Source organism: Falco peregrinus, chromosome 11 (genome assembly GCF_023634155.1).
Source record: "Falco peregrinus isolate bFalPer1 chromosome 11, bFalPer1.pri, whole genome shotgun sequence".
NCBI lineage: Eukaryota > Metazoa > Chordata > Aves > Falconiformes > Falconidae > Falco > Falco peregrinus.
In genome coordinates, this window is record NC_073731.1 from 17,206,414 (window position 1) to 17,227,471 (window position 21,058).

Consider the following 21,058-nt stretch of genomic DNA (forward strand, 5'->3'; position numbering starts at 1 on the left):
CCAAGATCACACATGCATTCTTTGCAGAGGGGTAAGATTAGACTATCTTAATGCATTCTTCCAGCTTCCATCTAGAAAATTATGTTTTAAACAGCATAAATTGAATTAAAGATCTAAGAGGGTATCTTATCCAAGGGCTGGTAATAACTCAGGAAAAACTAAGACTGAAGCACTAACGTTGGCTAGAATGTTATTAAAGTTTCTGTAACGACCACTGAAGTTGATAGCTTTAACATCCGCTCAGGAGGGTTCAAAAATGGGTCTCTTGAGGGTGTGTGGGGAAAACAGGATGGCAATTTTTGCCAGAAAGGGATGGCAAGGAAGGCAGACAGCTGAGAGCAGCCCTACAGTGCTCCACATGCTATGGGGGAGGGAAGGAGGGACATGCAGAAGGAAGTTATTGTGTGTCAAAACCCTCAGGAACAAGAGCAAAGGTTTCATGTCAGCTATCTCACTGCTGGGAATACCCTGGTTCTTTCACCTGTAAGCAGCCCGTCTTCTTTCCTGATTTGAAACCTTTGTGTGGGAACTCACAAGAGCCTATTTGTTTTCCCCTTGTCCTCTCATTTTGGGTAAAGGCGGGTAATCAGTACTCACCAAATTTGAACAGCACAGTCTTTTGAACAACTAATCCAGCTGGAAATAACTGCATGAGGTAAATGGTAATAGACAAAGACAGTCTTTTTGGACCCACAGGTTCTTTCAAACAAAGTTTATCAAGCCTAGGAAATCAAAGCCCTGCACTGTTAGGCTGCTCTTGCCCATCCCCATCATGATTAAGAAGACTCCAGCGTCTACAGGCAACACCACTCAGTAATGCAGGCAACTCAAACTGCTAAGGGAAGTTAAAACTACAGCTGTGAGCAGGGATGAATTTGGATGGTCTCATCTAGCCCATTATTCCTTCACACATTCCAGAGCTGCAGCTAAAAGCCATATTCTAGATGCATGCCCCCTTCTTCATACAAATATATTTTTAAAAAACTAAAGGAAAATCCTAGAAAGTAGTGCCCAATTCCCTGGAAACTCTTCCCTTTGGAGTTAGATCTCTGAACAGATTGTCTCAAGTTTTTCAAGGAAAGGCGTTCAGGCTCCAAATTAATGAGGTTAAGCACAGGAGTGCTGTTTGGATACAGAGGACTTGGGTTCAATCCCTCCTCTTCTGTGTGATTTCAAACTTAGATGTGAGCCTATGTCTTCTACCTCCTGGAGGTTCAACAGGCTACTGAATCCTAAAAGTACTCTGGAGGTTATGCTTAAATGATCCACTGTCTGTAGTATCACATTCCAAAATGTCACATTATTTACTGTAAACATCTATGAACTACATGTACTCTTATCTCCTGATTCAAAGTTAGTCGGCTGCAGAGATAACAGAGACAAAACCACAAACACAACATTATTTACTTTCTGTCATTTGCCAACAAAGATCCATACCCAAATGGCAAGGAATCTGGTTTTAGTTTTGTTTTGTTTTTTAATTTGTACAAAACTTCAGGTTTCTAAAGTCACATAAATTTATGTTGCTAGGCCAACAGTAAATAAGAACATCTTTGAGCAATACTGTGTGTCTGACCCATTTAAATGTTCAATCTACTCTTTAGCTCTAAAAGCAATTAATTCAACCTTTTTACATATTGCAATTGTAACACCGCTCAATGAAGAGGTTGGATGGAAAACTGGTGAGGGGTGTGAATGTCCTTGCAGCATGCTGAGTCCCATTAAAAAGTTCTGGGAACTACTTCAGACGACAGTTACGATCCCAGACCTCTTGTCAAAAATCCTCTCTCTTTCCAAATATTTCACAGAAATCAGTAGAACACGGTTCCTAGGAGGCACTTCACATCGGCTTCAGTGGAAGCTGGATACCTGCTGGTTATTAGGATACAAATTACTCCCCACTTGTGAATCTCTCAAGTACACAGTATTTGTATTTCTACCATCAAAGGAAAAGGGCTTTCCTCATTTTGGGGAGCACATTCATGTGTGTTGTAAGCGTAGAAATGTACGGACCAAGTTCTGCATTGTTCACATTCCCTGTGCAACACATCTGATGTAATCAGGGCTCCACAGGAAAATAAATGTGGTTCCTTAAAAGTGAAGCATACTTCACCTGGAACAGATGTTCTGGGTCTGTTGGTGATAATCAAGTGTTAAAAGAGAGGAAAATTTAGGATGCAGATTTTCCCCCCGCCCCTCTTCTTAGGCATCCGAGAGATACTGTTCTGCAGCTATCTGGGGCCAGAAGAGGCCAAACATCTTCTTGTCTGGCCCAGACTTCCCTGGTTCTGCTTTTGCATCCACTCAGATGTCCAGTCTGACCTAATCCTGGCTAGCCCCAACTGAAATGACAGTGTAACCCACACACTAACAAGTGATAGATATGTCTTCTGCATCCAAACATTCAGGCATGTCCTGAATGTACTTAACACACTTCAGCAGGGCAAAATAAAAATGCATCCTCTTGGTCTTAGAGATGAAAGTTAGGGTACCAAGTAGCACCATCCAGCTTCTGTATAACAGCCTAGCAGTTAGACTTCTTCCCAAGACAGCACAGTCACAGGGCTGATCCCTCCTTTAGAAATTGTGGCATCACACAGTCAGGAATGCAAGGGTCAAAATACAGCCTGATCTGTCATATAGCGTTTAGGGCACTTGAATAAGCGTCCTAGTTTTGCATCATGCTCACTACAGTAATTCAACAGAAGAAATGCAGGGACGTTGAGTAAGGGTGTGGACCCTTCAGCGTCCCATTCAAGTGATTTAACTAGAGTCCTGTTCCCACTTATCTTCGCAGTGGCAGGATTCCAACAGGCAACACCTGGCAGAAGACACCCAGGGCTTCCTCCTCAGTGGCAGGAGATGCCTGTTTAGGCCCTGCAACTTGGGAATGTGAAGAAACTGGTTCTCACCGCTTCATCTGAGAGCATTCCTACCTCTAGATTGCTGTAAAATGGATTGGAATAATTTTCACTAATTTTTCCATCACAGACCATATCATAAAAGAGGGATCTCATTTTCTGGACCCCCAATGGATGACCAAATTTCTTTGCAGCTCTAGCTTTAGTTGACCATACCTTGTTATTGGTAGGATTATGGATACACCCCAACACTTAGTGTTTCTTAGCAACTGATTCCCTAAGGAGATCATGTTTAGGAAGTGTTTGGCCATTCTGAGCTGAACTCCCTCTGTGCTCTGTTTTGGCTACCAACATAGCTGGCACAGGTATTCAGATTGCACATGAAAATTACTGAAAGTGGACTTTAGAGCATGCAGTGGCAGAGTACTAGTGTTACTGAGTACACAGCAGGTGAATCATTTTCATTTTCCTGGTCTTCCTCTTAGCTTGACATCCTAAAACTACCAGTCATTAAAAGAAAACACTCTCATACTCAGTAGGGCTACATTTCTAAGAAGGCAATGCTATTTTGTGACTGTAAAAAGCACTTTTGCCTTCATCTAGTCAGATAAGGAGAACCAAACTCTTATGTTCCTGACTATGCATGCTAATAAGCTTTGGCAGGGGAGGACCGATGCCTCTCCAGCTTATTCAAGAGACATTTGGTGAATCTCTAGTACAACACACACTGCTCTGCTGCTGTAATAACAGACCTGCGTTGTGATTTGACAGGCACATCTCACATCAGCAGTACCAACTTTAGCGGCCCCTTGTCCCTTTTCCTCAGTCTTTATCATTTGCTCTTTAATAGCTGTCATTCCTATTATGCTGGTACATTTGCCATGCAGTTGTGCATTCAGCCAGGTGAGAACCGACACAGGTTAAAAACAGCCTATCAAAAAGGCTTAGATTTAACATGGGGGTATTCATAGTTTTGTCCAACCAGGACAACTCAACTCTGTGCCAGTAAAAGGGGAATAGGAAGTAAATGGGAGGATAAGTGAGCTATGTCTGGGAAAGGTATGCCCAGTCTCCTCCCACAGCTTGCACCTTGCCCTTTCTCTATCTTGGTGCCACCCAGCCCTGAATGGCTTTGTCAAAAGCCAAACAGGAAGGCAAAGAAGAGACACAGATGATAAGTTCTGCGTTATTAAAGTGTCAGTTATGCACATTAGAAGCCTTCTTGCTTCCCATACAGAAGGTGCAAAGACAGGCCAAAACCATGAACAGAGAACCTCTCTGTCACCCATCAGAGCATGGCAGCCCCACCAACCCCTGCTGTGCCCTCTGATGCCAGTCCAGTCCTGCAGAATATTGCCCCTTTGGGTGGTTCTGTTAAAGACAAACATGTAAGAACTCTCTATGTCCAAATATGCTCTCCACTTTACTTCTCAATTATATTTTTTGTCCATTGCTTGACTAATGAAAAAGCAGAGGGAGGGGGATGAAGAAGCCCCGGTTCAGAAATGCATGCACATACCAAAATAAAGACTGCAAGTGGCAAACCAGGAGTTCAAATATGTGATTAAAGAATGCTCTCCTTATAGCTCTAATCATCAAGTATGAGCTTCATTCTTTTTAGGAGTGTTTCACACTACAAACAAAACCACCCTTGCTCTTAGTCACAGAGATACAACCATGTGACTTGAAACTAAGATTTTTTTTTTTTAAAAAAGCCTACCACAAAATGGCACAAGAATCATTGAGAGCGCAGTTTTCAGTTTTAACTTAGCTTTATAAAAAAATGAGATTTTTCAAAAGTGGGAAAAAAAGCAAGAGACAAACCAGGCAAACCCACGCAGGCCCAGCCAGCACGGAGTTATGAAAGGCAGGTCCTGCTTGATGAGCCTGATCTGCTATGACAAGATGACCTGCCCCGTGGCTGAGGGAAAGGCTGTGGATGGTGTCTACCTGGACCTTAGTAAAGCCTCTGACACCATCTCCCACAGCTTCTCCTGGAGACACTGGCTGCTCACGGCTGGGACAGTTACACTCTGCGCTGGGTAAAAGGCTGGCTGGGCCGAGCCCAAAGCGCGGCGGTGAATGGGGTCACATCCAGCTGGCGGCCGGGCACAAGTGGTGCTCCCCCGGGCTCAGCACTGGGGCCAGCCCTGTTAATGTCTGTATCGGTGATCTGGACGAGGGGATCGAGCGCACCCTCGGTCAGTGTGCAGGTGACACCAAGCAGTGGGGAGCGTTGATCTGCCTGAGGGCAGGAGGCTCTGCAGAGGGTCTGGGCAGGCCGGGCGATGGGCCCAGGCCGGTCGTATGAGGCTCAGCGCGGCTCAGTGCCGGGTCCTGCCCCTGGGTCACACCAGCCCCACGCAGCTGCAGGCTGGGGCAGGGGGCTGGGAACTGCCGGCGGGGAAGGGCCCCGGGGGCTGGTCAGAGCCGGCTGGGCATGAGCCCCCCGTGTGCCCAGGGGGCCGAGGGAGCCACCAGCTCCGGGCTGGTGTCACAGACTGTGTGGCCAGCAGGGCCAGGGCCGTGACCGTCCCCGTGCTCGGCCCTGGTGAGGCCGCACCTCGCACCCTGGGCTGGGTTTGGGCCCCTCACTGCAGGGGGGACGCTGAGGGGCTGGAGCGTGTCCAGAGCCGGGCAGGGGCTGGGGCTGGGGCTGGAGCACCAGGCTCACGGGGGGCGGCTGAGGGAACTGGGGGTGTTTAGTCTGGAGAAAAGGGGGCTCAGAGGGACTTAATTGCTCCCTACAACTAACTACCTGAAAGGCGGCTGTAGGCAGGTGGGGGTCTGTCTCTTCTCGCAGGTGACAAGTGACAGGACAAGAGGAAACAGCCTCCAGTTGCACCAGGGGAGGTTTAGATGGGATATTAGGAAAAATCTCTTCACTGGAAGGATGGTGAAGCATTGGAACAGGCTGCCCAGGGAGGTGGTGGAATCACCATCCCTGGAGGTGTTTAAAAAATGCCTAGATGCTGTGCTCAGGGATACAGGTTAGTGGTGGACTTGGCAGTCCTGGGTTAAAGGTTGGACTTGATGATCTTAAAGGTCTTTTCCAAACTAAGTGATTCTATGATAGGCAGCCTAAAGGAGAAAGAAAATGGAAAGATATAGAATTGAAAGCAAAGGATTAAATAAAAGATGAACCAAGGAGGTGTTTCTCAATCTATGGATTGAAAGATTTCAGTGGATTGTCCAAATGACAAAGAGAAAATGACAACTCAGAAGCCTTTTTACACATGCAAGCAAAAACCATAAAGTTGAGCGAATACAGTCAATATTCAAATTGTTGTTTAACATTTAGTTTGCATTTGAAATAAGATTGTCTGCAGCTTTTTTGCCACTAAGAAATTTGAGAAGCCTCACCTCAGGTGACTCGAATACTTGAAATCTTATATTAATAGTGAGTTTGAGAGGATGATTTAAAAAAAAAAAAAAAAGGCTCCTTCAAGGAATAAGAGCTTATTATATCATTCTTCAAAAGTTCAATCTCAAAGAATGCCACAATGACAGAGACATGCAGCAAAGATTTTTTTGACATTTAGCAAACACTACTACTCAGCTATATCTTCCTTTGTTCAAGTTAATTCTGGTTTATAAGCACAAGAAAACACATGGAGAATTGACATATAAAGCACTGCAAGAAGGTGAACGTTTACACAGGCATAGACCAAGAAAAAGAAATCTAAATCACTTTGCCTTTTAGCTTTTTCTATTCTCACTTTCCTGTTGCATTTTTGTAGGGACTTACAGTTGCACCGTCTCCTCCAAGTTTAAGAGAGTAATTGGTCTGCAAGACCCTGCATCTGTAAAGCTCTCTGAGATCAAGCCACATGAGTGTAAATCCTCCCTCACAGGCTCCAGTTTCACAGTCGCTTTTGCAGCTGGAATAAGTCAGCAATGCTAGTTATAGAAGTCCTCCCACCCCTGTCTTTCACAGCTTCCTAATGTAACAGAAGGGCTGGCCTCAGCCTGGCTTGAAAGTAGTTCAGCCAGCCTTTGTGTCAGAAAATACATGACAAGTTCCCCGGGTCACTACAACGTGTGGTTTACTCACACAGAGACATTCACCTCTTTTCAAATGCCAATATAGGGAAAATTGCTCTAGAAGAAACTCAAGCAATAAAAAGAAAAATGTACAAGCAAAGAGAGTGGACTGAAGTCAACGTACTAGCTCTCTTCTGTTCTCCAGCTGATGGCTGCTCAGGACACAGTCCGCCACACCACATTAATAGCAACCCCACTGGCAGACAATGAACAACCCAAGACAGGTTCATTATAAGAACTGTTTCACTTAGGTGTCTTAATTGCAGTCTTTCTCACCCCAAGCACTATCACAGACAATCCTACTAGTTTCCTAATCCTTTTCACAGGCTTTCAGAGAAGGAGCGAAGCCCCTATTATTCAAGTTAGTGCCTTACCACAAATGCCCTCCTTTACCAACATCAAGCCCAAGTTTTAGTAATTTAGTCTTTTTTTCCACTCCAGGTGCTTCAGAGCAGATCTACCACAGGTGCTACTCCTGCTGCGAGGATAACCACAGAGGCACAATCAAACATGTCACCTTCTTTTACAAGAGGGAAGTATTTGCAGTTAAACTAAAGATAAATTGAATACAAATGAAACTAGCATGAAGTCATTAATTATACTTCAGTCCTTCAAAGAGACAGGGAAATATTAGTAGTGTTTTTGGCAACAGTTAAAGATGAAACAGTCCTGCACATCCCACTTGTCTCTGCTTCTAACCCCACCAGCCTCCCTCTGCCACTGTGTTACTGCTAAAGCTCCTTCCTCAGCTCTCTCATCAACCCCATGGTGAGAAAGGGGCAACAACAGGCTGATCCTAATGCCAGAGGATTCTATCTTATAGCTTTTGTCCTTTTACTACTGAAATTGTACAAAACAAGCTGACAACAGGGCTCAGCCTCTGATCCAGAACACGCATAGGAATTTACCCAAGTCATATAGCAAATCAGAAGCAGAGGTCAAAGAACAGATTTTCAGATTTTCCTACAACATTTATACTTTGAGTTGCATTTTGTCTTCACTAGCTCCTCTTAATTTTACTTTTCTGGTTAAAATAAGTTAAAAATAACCCTACATGTCAACACGTAGTTAAGTGTAACGGGAGGCTAGTTACTTCCACAACTAGATGAGAGACTGAGGGCTATATTCAGTTTATTACTAAGTATAACAGAGCCTTCACACACTAGGATTTGTAGTATCACATAAGATTCCTCATTATATATCAGCAAATTAATTTCATAATGTAACAATAAAGTAACATGCCCTATTTTTACTATATTTTATCCTACCACAGAGCTCACAAAACACAAGGCACCTTGTATTTAGCAGTGATGACTAGAAAACTTTTTTTTTTTCTGGAAACAAGCATGGAGTTTGCACTTGAACAAGATCTGACACAACAGAAGCCCAACTGAAACATCTATATGTTTCTACAAGAAGTAGTTCAGTTACAAACGACCCTGAACCTTCATATTTATTATATTAGAAGAGCATTGAAAATCCTGAACGCTTATGTAGGGTCTATGCAGTAGCAAGGAAATACAAGCCTCACATACCAGAACTATTACAGGGGAACAGCAAATTCTCCTGACAGGTTCCAAAACCAAATGAACTTTCTCATCAAAGGACCAATTTTACCAGCCTCTTCACAAGGTATTCACGTGTGCAAGCAATGTTTCCTCCCACCTTAAATTCATCCCTGACACCACCACCACAAAGACCAACTGTACTGGTTGCTGCCTTACCTGTACTTCCTCTGCAGACAGTCCTGTAGACCCAGCTCAGGAGAGGATAAAAACATATCTTCAGACCAAATCTCTCCCTGCACAAAGATCTCAACCACAGGACTTGCTCAGGGCCCATCATGGCCACCACAACTATCATTAGCCCCAGCTGTGCCAAAGCTGACACCAGCAGCTGGGGCTTGTTATGGCCCTGATAACTCCACACTGCTGCTTAACAGCCTGCACCTGCCACAGGAGCAAGGTTTCACCCCTTCCTAATGTGCCTCTTCAGACCTGTTGGGAGGTAAAAACCTCCCAAGCCCAAGTGCAGCAGGAGGTGGGTCACCTCCACATGGTGAATTGCTTCTAGTAGAAAAAAATACTATGAATACCGCAGCCATCTCTGGGCAGGGAAAATAGCTTTATATATGTAAATGTTGAATGAGTAAACCATTAAGTCACTGCACGTAAAACAAGGAACACAACTTTTCCTGAGCATGTAGGGTGTTGGGTGGTGGTGAAATAGGCTGGAGAGCACAATATGTTCAGGTGATGTGGTAAACAGGGTGTTTTGGGAGAAAATTAAACACTTACTGAGGGAAAAAAAAATGCAACCTTTTTTTTTGTTTTTTTCTCTGAAAGCTCTTCATGACTCTGCTCCTCCCTCCTGTTGTGATTATTCCCTTTAAAAGACCAGCCCTACTCTTTGCTCTGCCAACATCCGATTCTCTTGTCAATGCTTTAACTTCTTCCCATATGACCTTTTACATGAAGAATCAACCCCTCTTTTGTAAGCGCCATCTTCAGTGTCTCTCTCAGCCCTGTGTAATGCACATTGAGAGCTACAGTGTGCTGACAGCAATGCCTGCAGCTATTGTTTTTTGAATCTGCATTTGCAATTACAGCCCCTCTGTGCCTTCCTCTGTTTTTCTCTTCTACCTGGTTGTTCTTCTCTTTAAATTAGAAATGGACTTTAGCACAAGAACCACCATGTGACCTAAAAATGTGGATTCCCCACATGGTGGGATCCTGAGCTGCTTGGAAATACAGCTGTCAGCAGAGAATACAGGTTACTATTTCAAGTGAGTTGTGACTTTATTACCCATCAATCATATTTGGACTTGCAGCACTTTTTCAAATGAGGAACATAAGTCAAATTCAGCAGAGACGTAAAGATTATTCTTCAGTTACAGGTTAATCATTGAATGGTCATTACAGTATTATAGTTTTCACTGCTATGGTATAATGTGGGTGTGAAATGTCATGGAAAGTTCATGATCAGGGTAGAGAGAAAACACAGGGCACAGAAAATTAATCTGAGGTATTTCCAGGATGGGTGATGCTGTGGGCATTCCACAGACAGAATGGAGGCAACTGGAGCTGACCTCAGTAAGGACTGCTAGATTCTGGTTCATTAAACAGCAGTTCCTTTGCTGTCTCTGCACAGTTAGCACACTACTTCAGAAACAGAAATATGTGGTATCTGAATGTACTTACAGCACTGTCAGACACTGGAAGGCGCTAATACAGAGAGCTGAGCAGAAACTGAATCACCGCAAAGCAGCCAAACTGATGCTCACTTTGCCACTCCTAATCATCATTGCATAACACACAAAAGAAAGAGATGACAATACATGTTTTTGAAAACATATCACCATAGCAGATGTCAGCCCTGTTTTTCCATTGTACTTATCCCTATTGTACACCCAACAATGAAATCATCTGTCACTTCAACTATCCTCAGGAAAGAAAGTTGTATATATTCACAGTGACATGTCAAGCAACAAGTAAATTTGATGTATATCAGCAATATTAAAATTTACAATAAAAGGAAAAATTGTGCACTTCTAGATCCTTGTAAAAAAAAAAAAATCCTTCTTTTTACAGCTTTCAGATTTCAAATGCCCAAAGAAAAGCACAGGAAAGGGAAAAAATAAAAAGGGACATTGACAGCAGCACATTGGAGAAGACACACAATTATATCTTGGCTAGATGCCTCCAAGTACTGCAGTTCAAGTAACATCGTTAAGGGCCTCACTCAAGGGTCTCTAGCAAACACACCACTCCTTCACTCTTCCCAGCAAAGGAATATCACCAATACTCCAAATACTGGCCATGTCCAACTCTGCTAGTGACCTGCACCTGTGAGGCAAACGCGTACTCGTTCTCACCCTGCCCCAGGCTCCCTCCGCCTCACTCCAGGAGAGAATGGTTGATACGCTCCAGGGGGGCAAGGCAAGGCAGGCCGAACAACAAGACGAACAACAAGACAACAGTGCAGAGGTCAGAGGAAGCAGCTGCTGGGCTCTCACCAGCAGCACAAACTGGCAGAAGGAATAGCATGCACAACCCCTCAGGAAAACAGTCACCAGTTATCTAAAAACAATAGGAAACCAAGTGCTAGGGCTCTTCTCATCCTCTCCCAAGCTGGGGTAAAAGATCAGTATTTTCCTCTTCTCACAGTCTCAAGAGGAAAGGAGAAGTAGCAGAGTGCTGACCTTATTCCAGAATTTGTGGGTAAAAGGGGATGAAACTGTCCCTTCTCGGACAAGCTCAGTAGCTTCTCTGAAGGTTCTGGAGCACTTACAGCACAAGTGTATTAGGACCCAGGGCAATGATATTTGAGACTTTCGGGTCTAAGAGTCATAAATTTGAGGAATCACCTTAGAAGGACGCTTAATCTGGTCTGTTCTTTACATGATATATAGTACCATCAGAGAACAAAATTACCTCAATGTAGTTTTTCACTAGTAGTTGCAGTATCAATATGGATTTCTTAGTTTAGCCTTAAGTTTGCAAGGCCAATTCATCTCTCTCCACTGTGAACCTCAAAACATTTCTCATCTCCAAAGAACAGCAGAGGACTGATCGGTAGTCACAGCAGCTACCAACAAAACCACAAGTATCTGGAGTAATTTCCACACACACCTTCCCCCCTAGATCTACTTTGGAAAAGATCTGAAAGAGTTTGGTCATTGGGCATCTGTGACAGAAGATGACCAAGTGAATCAGTAGTTCCTTTCAGTTATAATCACTCACTGTGGGTACTGGGTAGCAGTTGCACAAAAGCGTAGAGCTGCTTTTATTGTCCATGGAAACAAGTTTTCAAAGCAAACCGAGGGACAAATGTTGCTGCTCAGAACACCCATTAGCCTTCTGATCAAATCTCTCTGATACCCAACGTGGTGTGTTCCAAGAGCACGTGCTATGGACTGCAATACCATCAAAACTGTCCGGCTCACATGCAGGATTGTAATTTCGGTAAATCTGTTTCCTTTAACATACTTTCTTTTTGCAGCAAGGAGGAAAAGGGGTTGTGAAGAAGAAAAAGGGTGGGAGGTAGAAAAACAAGGCAGAATGCCAGCATTTTCTTTCAGTCAGTGTTCATACCTGTTAAAACATTTTGCCAAATCAAAGCGATGAATTACCACACTGTTTCTGGAGTCTGATGCAACCCTTTGCTCGCTCTGAGTCTGCAGTCAGCTGGTATCATTTTGCAGGCTAGGAGAGCTGTGATTTACAGTCTCAGGGATACGAATTCAACAGTTGGATCACAACTTTTGGAACTTTCAAAACACAACATTGGTCATCTGTTCTTTCAGGATGTGTTTTGGCAGATGGCAGTAGCTATGGAAATTCACCCAGCCTTCCACCTCCATTATATGTTGGCTGGTGGGTAATTACTGCTCTGTGTTTATATATAGTTGGTAGTATCATCATTGTTCTGTGCTCCTGTAATGAAACAATTTCTCCTCTGCTCCTGCTGTGAATGACACTGAATGAATTGTATTATCTTAGCCAAAGTCACAGCAGGCCCTGGGTCAACGGGTAAAACTGTCCAATGTAAGGAGAAATCTCACCCAACAGCTCCAGCTGTTGACATGAACTGGAAAAAAAAAAAAAAAAAAAAGAAAGATGGGGAATAGAAAAAAATAGGTTGAAGGGAACAGAAATTAATAATATTAGTGGGAAAACAGCCAAAAATGGACTAAAACCAAAGCAAAGGCACACACAAAACAGAGAGAGTGCTTCTAATAAGTAACTTTTGAATTTCCACATTATTGAGGAGAACATGCTGCAAATAGCTCAGTATTTTTGCAGGACTTGTTGAAGTACTGAATTTCATATCTTGCATGCCTCCGCTCCAGTGAATTTGAGTACTGTATTTCCTCCCGAGACCTGAGGATGCTGTGCAACTCACAGACCAGGCTCTCAGTTCTCTTGCTTTAAACAATTGGACCCAACCTCCCATCACTGCACTAGCCGAGGCTGTAGCTAAGCTGTGCACTGATGGCTTGAAAAGGGCTGGTAAATCCCCATCCCAGTCCACGGAAATCACAGAAACAAAGATAAGTTTCAGCAAGGCAACTGCTAGTTCATCTGCTATATTGGTAAATTTGGTTCTTTGAATATTGCCACAGAGGTACAAACTGATGATCTACGATATCTGCCTGGAGTCTCTGGGATTTACTTTCCACGACATAGACCCAAGAATGTCTGCTTGTAACAAAAACCAACTGCAAAATCCCTTTACTAAAATGCTATAGTTCTGTCAGCCCCATAATTTATTACTTTCCACATCCAGCAAGTAGGAGAGTGGGTGCTGATCTGTACGATTTCTGTAAGCCCATAGGATCTCTTCAGGAGACTGACAAGTGCCTGTGATTGCACAGTCCCTAGCACAGGTACAGATTCTGGTCCAAACATGAAGGCTACAGGGAGTATGCTAGCAGGTCATACCCAGTTGTGTGATGTTGTTCACTTCTGAGTGGAAAGAGTGGTTGCTGTTCAGCCCTGGAGGTAATGTAGGCTGCTTGCCTGAAGACAAGACATTCTTGACTGGGATAACTGGCAATTCTTCCCTCACTTTTTTGGATGGGTCATTTTATCTTAATTCCCTATTGAATTTCTCCTGAAAACTGCAGGCTTTCTTGTTAGTGCTTTTTTTAAAATCCACCTTTCAAGAACTTAGTTTTATATCTCATTTGAATCGCTACATTTGAACTGCTACTTTTTCTGCATCCTCTAATTCATCATGCCAGCATTGGACCAGCAGTGATTCCAAGACAGGGCAACACCCCACAGGTTCACCAGCATGGTCTCCTGCAGCACAGGATTGTGCTTTAGTTATTTCTCACCTTTGCAATGGTGTCTCCTGAGTGTGTTAAGTGATAAGGTGATCTGCGATGAACTGCCCACCCCTGTCACCCCAAAGAACAGTCTTTTCCTCTTTCTCCCACCCTTCCATTTCCAGGTTGGCAACCACACCACTTGCCTTCAATTGCCCAGCATGCGCCTGGCCCTTTTATAAACTAATTCAGCCTTCTAAAACTGAAGAGAACTGACTCATGAAAAAAACCTGAGTTGTTTCCTATCAGGTTAGCAAGCTGGATTGTCTCAGAAGAGGTCAGGCAATTGCCGGAGCCAGCACAACGTCAGTAGTGTGAAGAGGAAACTCCCAGAGGCAGGAAGGGACGCTGCCCTCTTTGTGCAGTGGAGTGTGCTAAATAGCCTCCATGTGTTGTGAATAAGAGAGTGGGTGCTTACCTACGCCATTTCCCGTAAAAGCGTTTGAGGGAACTGGTAAGTGGACAGAAGGAATGGACTGCAGCACCTAGAACACTTGAATTCTGGTTCACAGTGCCCAGAGTTGGGATTACATGGCTGAGAGCAGGGAGAGACGGACAGCATCACCCCTTTAAGCCACCATAGGCTGACAGGCTGGCTTAACTATCACAGCACGCTGCAACTACAAAGAATTTCTGGGCTTAAAAAACCCCAGAATAAAACAACAAGATTTTGCAAAGTACCCCCTTTGTCAGCTTGGTCTAGAAGTAACATTATGCTAGTTTTCTATCCTGAAAAATTCAGCACTCGGAGTAGAAGTGGGATTGTTGAGAAATTAAAATACACTATGAATACAGAAAATACTTGCTTTAGCATAATTTTCTATCTTCTGTGTGGAAGTTAATGAAATATTAAATAATCTCATCTTTTTTTTTGTTGCATTGTTTTGCTTTATTGCCTTTGATGTATGAAAAGTTTTTCTTGCATTGCTAAATGAAGAGGAAGGGCAACACTGAAAAACCCCAGCGTGTCCATTTGGTGCAGCATCACAACTGCAGCGAGCTAATAGCCAGACACTGGTTCTTTACCTGATGATCTCCCTACCTTTTGTTGATGTTTCCATCATACCTTCCTTCTGTAAGGACATATAAACCACCAATATACAGCACCAGTAACAGATATCCATCCTATTTTATATTAGAACAATCCACCTCTGCTGTTTTTGGAGAAAACCTTAGCACAGTATCAGCCCTACATTTTTAACACATTGGCTGTGAAACCTGGAATTTTCTGCAGTGTTTTGAAAAACATTGTACTACAGGATTTAAAAATTATGCCCTTCTTTGAAAGAGCTGAACGTGAGAACCTTATGAACATACTTTTGGGAAGGAGATGGTGGCCGAGTGGTAATCCTGATGAAAAAGATCTTGTGGTGTATTTTCCATGGCCATGACAATCTTTGAGGTTTTATTTAAATGTGCCTCCAGTACAGGTCAAATTGTGTATAAACACCCTGGCTTAGTTTTAAACCAAATCACTTTTTACTTTTAGCAATGTAACCAGCAGCCACATCGAGTTCTCAGCTGACAGTAAACTCCCCTCCCTCCGGCACTAAGCAAATACTTGAACATGAGGCTGTACTACTGAGGTAACAGGACCCACGCTAGCTATTTTAAAAGTAGCCTGGGCTTCTTTGAAGCACAGGCATCCACCTTGAATTCCTCTTGTTCCCTCCTATGCTTAGCTTCTATCCAAGGTTCACATTTCCTCCCTCGATCACCTTTCGGCAATCTCACCGTTCTCTTTCATCACTAGAAACCTCTCCTGTTCCGAGGGGATTCTTCATTTGGGTCTGCTACTGTGTTTTCTGTCTTTCCTATTCTCACCTACTTGCTTCTCAGTCCTCCTGCTGCCATCAAAATAACCATCCTGCCCTTCCACCCAGTTCTTTGAATTCCTCCAATGACTTCCCGTTTCATGCCAGAGCAAGCTTATATTGCATGTCCGCACACTCCTGGCGCTGTGCAGCTGCTGCCTGTGAATGCCTGACAGTGTGTTAACGAGGTGCTCACGCACGACAGCCATGTCTGCGCTTTACATATTTCCACCGGGAGCTCCGCAAGGGCGGGTGTTTTTCCAGCCGTTAGGTAGGAGGTGGCCTCAGCAGTTTCTCCACAATCAGCAGTGCATCTCAAGGTCTTGCATTCTTCCACTTCCAGATTCTTTCACAGTAATGTATGGTTTCCAGCAGAATTCCTGGAATCTGCTGTTTACAAGCAGGGTCAGAGGTTACAGAAATAGTTTCAATTTGCCTATGAGTGATATACCAGTTTTTTTGCCGACACATAGTGCCTAAACTATATGACAAATGCTTTTTTTATTGATTTTGCTAACCTCCTTGGCTCTGAAATCAACTTGCTCAGCTGTGTGGGTGGTTCAAATTATTGCTAGATAGCTCAGTAAATGAAAATTAATACTCTCCACTCCTCTTCATCACCCAGACTCTTTTCCCAACACAGGAATATTAATGAGAACAAAAACATCAGTAAAGCTCTCATATTTTAAGATTGCAGCTGGAGATCCTCTCTCAGCGTGTCAACAAAATACATGGTGGCAGCATTATCATCTACTACAAAATATTCCTGCACTGTGTTACTTTTGCCCCTGAGCAAGCAAATGAGAAAAATGATAATGTGACTGAAATAAGCATCTTGACGGTTCGTCACTTGGTATGGGCCTCTCAGAAGGCTGATGGCTGATAGCACATAGGCCTTCGGCAGGGATGGACTGAGAGCATGTTGTAAGCTGACTCTTTCTGGAGGAAGGAGACTTCTCTGGTGGTATTGAAGACTGATGGTTTAATGTTGCTTTTGTAGCCCTTCAGCTTGTCAGAATAACGGTGTTCTGCACAGTTTTCCATTTCTTCTCCCACTGAAGTCAACATGTGTCCAGCCGCTGCCCACCCAAGCCAGCACAGGTGATGTGCAGTGGGAGGCAGGGTCACAGTAAGCTTGTATGCACAGTCCAAGATGGCTATGCAATTAACAATATGAGGGACTCACTGTAACATGGACTTTGGATCAGCACTTTATGGTCCATATTTGGTAGACTAAACACCCCGATAATTTTAGCAGGCTGTCTCTATGGCCAGAGATGCTTTACATGGGAGTACATGTCATAGACTGTATTTCAGAGTGCCCAGACATAGAATTTTGTAGTGACGGTTGGCCCTATATTTGGGATTGGAAAAGAGTGGGGAAAAAATCTGCCCTAGAACTTCAGTTTTCCATCAAGATTCCTGCACTTTGTGAGGACTGATCTTGGGGTTACCCAGGGCCTCAGTTCAGCAGCTAGGAGGTGGGCTTCGAGGGATTTCACACCCCCCTGTACTTCAGTAGAACAGCATCATAAACTGCAAACAGGCTGCGTAACAGCAGAATCCAGGGTCTAGGAAGTTCAGCTCCTGTCCCTTACAGAAGAATAACAACAGTGCAGCTGCAATGCACCAGCATGTAAGGGATTAGGGTATCATTTAATCAAAGAAAAAATGTCTCCACATTATTCCACCAAGTAAAGTTTAAAGGTCTTAAGTTTGCTTCTAAACAGGCCAGTGATCCCCACCCTAACATAAACATTTACATAACTGAGATTTGCATAATCTCTTTGACCCTCAATCTACTCACCTTAATCAACCACAGCATTATTTAGAAAAAAATGTGCCTCCATGTGCCTGGTGTCTTTGCCTACTTCTCACTGCTCATTAACCAAAAATCAACAGAAAATGTTCTTTTTTGATGTACCAAAGACTGAGTAAATAGCTTTCCTAGAACACAGAGGTTCTCAAACTTTGCCTGGGTGTGCCCATGTTTCAATAAAAAGCTTATCCCATTGTAAAAGCAAAAAATCCGCCTCCCTTATGCATCAACTACTGCATCTGATTGCACAGAACTTTTGGCTGTCTTTTGGCTTAGCAACTGAAAAGAGGAATGAAGGGGACTCCAAGCAGCCACAAAGCCAATTCACAGGGGACCACCAGTAGGTATTTAGCGAAGCATGGTTTGAAAACACCTTGTGCTCAGAAACGCCAGCACAGGGAGAGCATTTACTAGCTTCACCCATCCTGTTTTCCTAGCACTTCTGCTGACTTTATACTGACATAATAAGAGCAAATGATCATCGCAGTACCTAATTTCAGTTTGCTGATTTGTAAAATGGCCATAATGTTACAGTCTCTCCCTTTGCACAATTTCTAAGCTCCACTGCCATTCATGTCAAAGAAAACTGGAGGCTGCTTAGACAAGGGTACTCATTTTTTTCCACGTGAGAGCACAAGTAACAAGGGCTTTTCTGACATTTAGACACACTTCCTCATGCTGATACTCCAGTCTCTCCCTCTCTGTAACTGTCACTTTCCGATAGACATATTTGAACAAGGATGTATTTACTGTCAGTCAAGGAATATCTGGCCTATTCCTAAAAGGCTGTGGAGGGTACAGCTACGTAAGGTGACCAAGCTAACCTAACAGCTCGTGCAGGCCAAAAGCAGGACTCCTATTCTTTACTTTCCCCCTTGCTGCACCAATCCTGGATGCATGGCATCTTTGGGTATCATTTTGGCCTGACACACTTAGAGAAATAAGAATGTACATTGGCACAGACGAGCATCAGCCTGGCACTGACTCCTGCTGTTACTAGCTGCTTTATCTTTGTGCTACTTCCCTGCAGTACATAAGACACTAGATCAAACTTGTAGTATTAGATGGTGATGACAAGTGTACACAACGCTCAATTCAGTTCTCAATCCAGTGCTCAAATCAGCAATAGACTCCAGGTCATTGACTTTCTTCCTAACTGTTTTTTTTTTCCAAGGATTAAACATCTGTGTACAAATGTGAAAGTTCTTTAATGCTTTTCCAAATTTTGGACAGTCTTGCATAATCATTTCACAATATTTATAGTGGCAGCTTGTGTTCCAACTTAAGCTGCTGCTCTTATCTCCTGCTTCCACAGCAATGATGAGGTAAAAGGAAAGATGGAGTGGAAACTATTTTGGCACATACATACATTTTCCCAACATGCTAAGGAAACGTTTATCTTTGTCTCCTTCATTGTAGCTAATGTGTCAAAAGAAGGGATATTCAAGAACACAGTGAGGGACTGTATTGATAGGAGGGGAGTAGAGCATGTCCTACACCTTGACTTTGGAAAAATATTTGTTGCACACAACGTTCTACTAAGGGAGCTAGGGAAAGACAGTCTAAACATAGCTATATAGGGGGGTACAAAAGCAGTAGGAAAACCATACTGAGAAGGTAACCATCAAAAGTTTGCTGCTAAACTGGAAGCCTGCACTGAGGCAGCATTTTGCACTGGTTAAATTCCCATTTAACCTATTTCCATTATGTCCTGGACAGCACCTATTTTCATTATGACTGGAGAATCTAATAGAAAGCATGCATATTAGATTTACAACTGACACTAATCTGGGAAGGCCTGTGAAATAACTGAGAACAAACTTGGATTAAGAAGAAAAGATGTAAAAATGTAACAGAAAACAAAACAGAACACAAGAGTCATCATAATAATATGTGCTGCATCCATATAATGAGTATTACACGTAATCCTACTCCCCGTCTTCAAAAGGGATACAGTAGAACTAGAATAAGATTATCTTTATGCAGTTGCTGAGGAAGGATGGATCAGTGACCTATAAAATTCTGAGTGGCATGAAAAAGGTAAATAGCAAATGATTATTTATCCTCTTTCAAAGAAAGACCCAGGCAGCATAAAGCAGAATTATGACTGGGTCAGCATAAACAGAAGATAATTTTTAACATAATGGTTAGTTGAGCTGTGTAACTCTTTCCCACAGAACGTTTTGCATATCAGAAGTTGACATTGTTCAAAAACTGACTAGTCAAAAAGAAATTAATTCAGAGATATTAAATACAATAAAGACAAAACCACCTACTTCATAGCATCACGGAGTCAAACTGCTGCAAGCAGAATACCATCTCATGCTTTCTTGTTCTCAGATTTTTCCACAGGTATTTTCTATTTGTTATACTTTTATATTGCTATAGCTACAGTCAAAGCTGACTTCTTGATTTCTTATCAGTGCACATTACTGCTGAAGCTACTGACCATTGCCAAGAACAGGATACCTGACCTAAGCGATGGCTGCTTTGACCCAATACGGCTACTCAGACCCCCCTTTCGATTATATGAATACCTACCTTATTTATGTTACTCAGATGAAATTTCTTGTTCCTGAAAGAGGTCCACTCTAACTCATTCTCATTTTTTCCTCATGCCTGCGGCATGTTCACCTCATGTGTTTTTAAATAAAAAACTGGTTTGCTCAAACAGTCTGTATAGTGGAAGATCCAAATTAAATTTCTGTAGCTTCTTAGAGTTAGGATATGCCAACCAATTCAACACTTCAATTGACTGGCTAATTATTCTGATTTTGATCAGTTTGTTTAGGTGCCTATCACATTGATTTACTCATGTACCTGACCAGACTATTAGGAGGCTAAAAACATCTTTGAATGTAAAGTAATTCAACATTCCCTATCTGGAAGGCCACAGAAGCAGACAGAGCTAAGACTCCCTCCCTGAACCTTAAGTACCACATTTATAGCATGGATGGACAATGCATCAGACTCATACCTCTTCAAAAGACTGGTCTCTTTCCAAGTTTCGCAGTCCTTCAGCAAGGATAAAAACTCTCCTTAACAGACATCAGTTACACCATTAGGAGAAAACATGATATAGATTGATGTATTTGGAGACCAGTGATGCTTACTGTTTGTAAGATGATAGTTAAGTTCTTCAAATGCTTTTAAGGTTGCAAAATATACCTAGAAAATCAAGATGTTATGTAGCTGTTTAACTGGTAAAATCTTTGTGACAAAGCTCATGCTAACATTGTGAACACACAAGATTTGGAATATGCTCATAGGCACCGAATACACTCAGTGACTTTGAGAAGACTCAGCGCGAAGGAAGAAAAATGGAGGTTTATGCAAAAGCTGCAATTTGAACAGAAGACACTCTTCAAATAAATTTTAATGTCTCTTTTTTTTTTGTTTGTTTTGGTTTTGTTTGTTTTTTTAAGCTAGTTAGTAGATCTACTAGCTAGGTATACTGACTGGAGGTTGTTAACTGGAATTACTGCCAGAGTGTGCTGATAGCTGATCTACTGAAACAGAAATTAAGACTTTTAGACCATGAAAATGGGAAGTATTTAAGGTGGAAATTGAAACACAATGAAATATTGGAATATTTCAGACAATGTCACACTGACAGATTTAAGTTAAATAAATAACTTAATAAGCTCTATGATGCTAAGTAATTAAACTTATACATCCTATTAATCCC

The 21,058-nt window shown here is 42.7% G+C and overlaps 1 protein-coding gene across 4 annotated transcripts in view; it reads right to left on the bottom strand.

The window, feature by feature from the left end:
* EPAS1 (endothelial PAS domain protein 1) overlaps nucleotides 1-8,783 on the bottom strand; it is a 116,003-nt gene extending 107,220 nt beyond the window's left edge. For 2 of the 4 annotated variants that reach the window (XM_027788491.2, XM_027788490.2), the window contains exon 1: nucleotides 8,630-8,783. In XM_027788491.2, the coding sequence (XP_027644292.2) occupies nucleotides 8,630-8,768 (139 nt within the window). In that variant the 5' untranslated portion in view covers nucleotides 8,769-8,783. The remainder of the gene's footprint in view (nucleotides 1-8,629) is intronic. The other 2 variants (XM_055816685.1, XM_027788493.2) reach the window with 1 other exon arrangement.
* Between the last annotated feature and the right edge of the window lie 12,275 nt (nucleotides 8,784-21,058).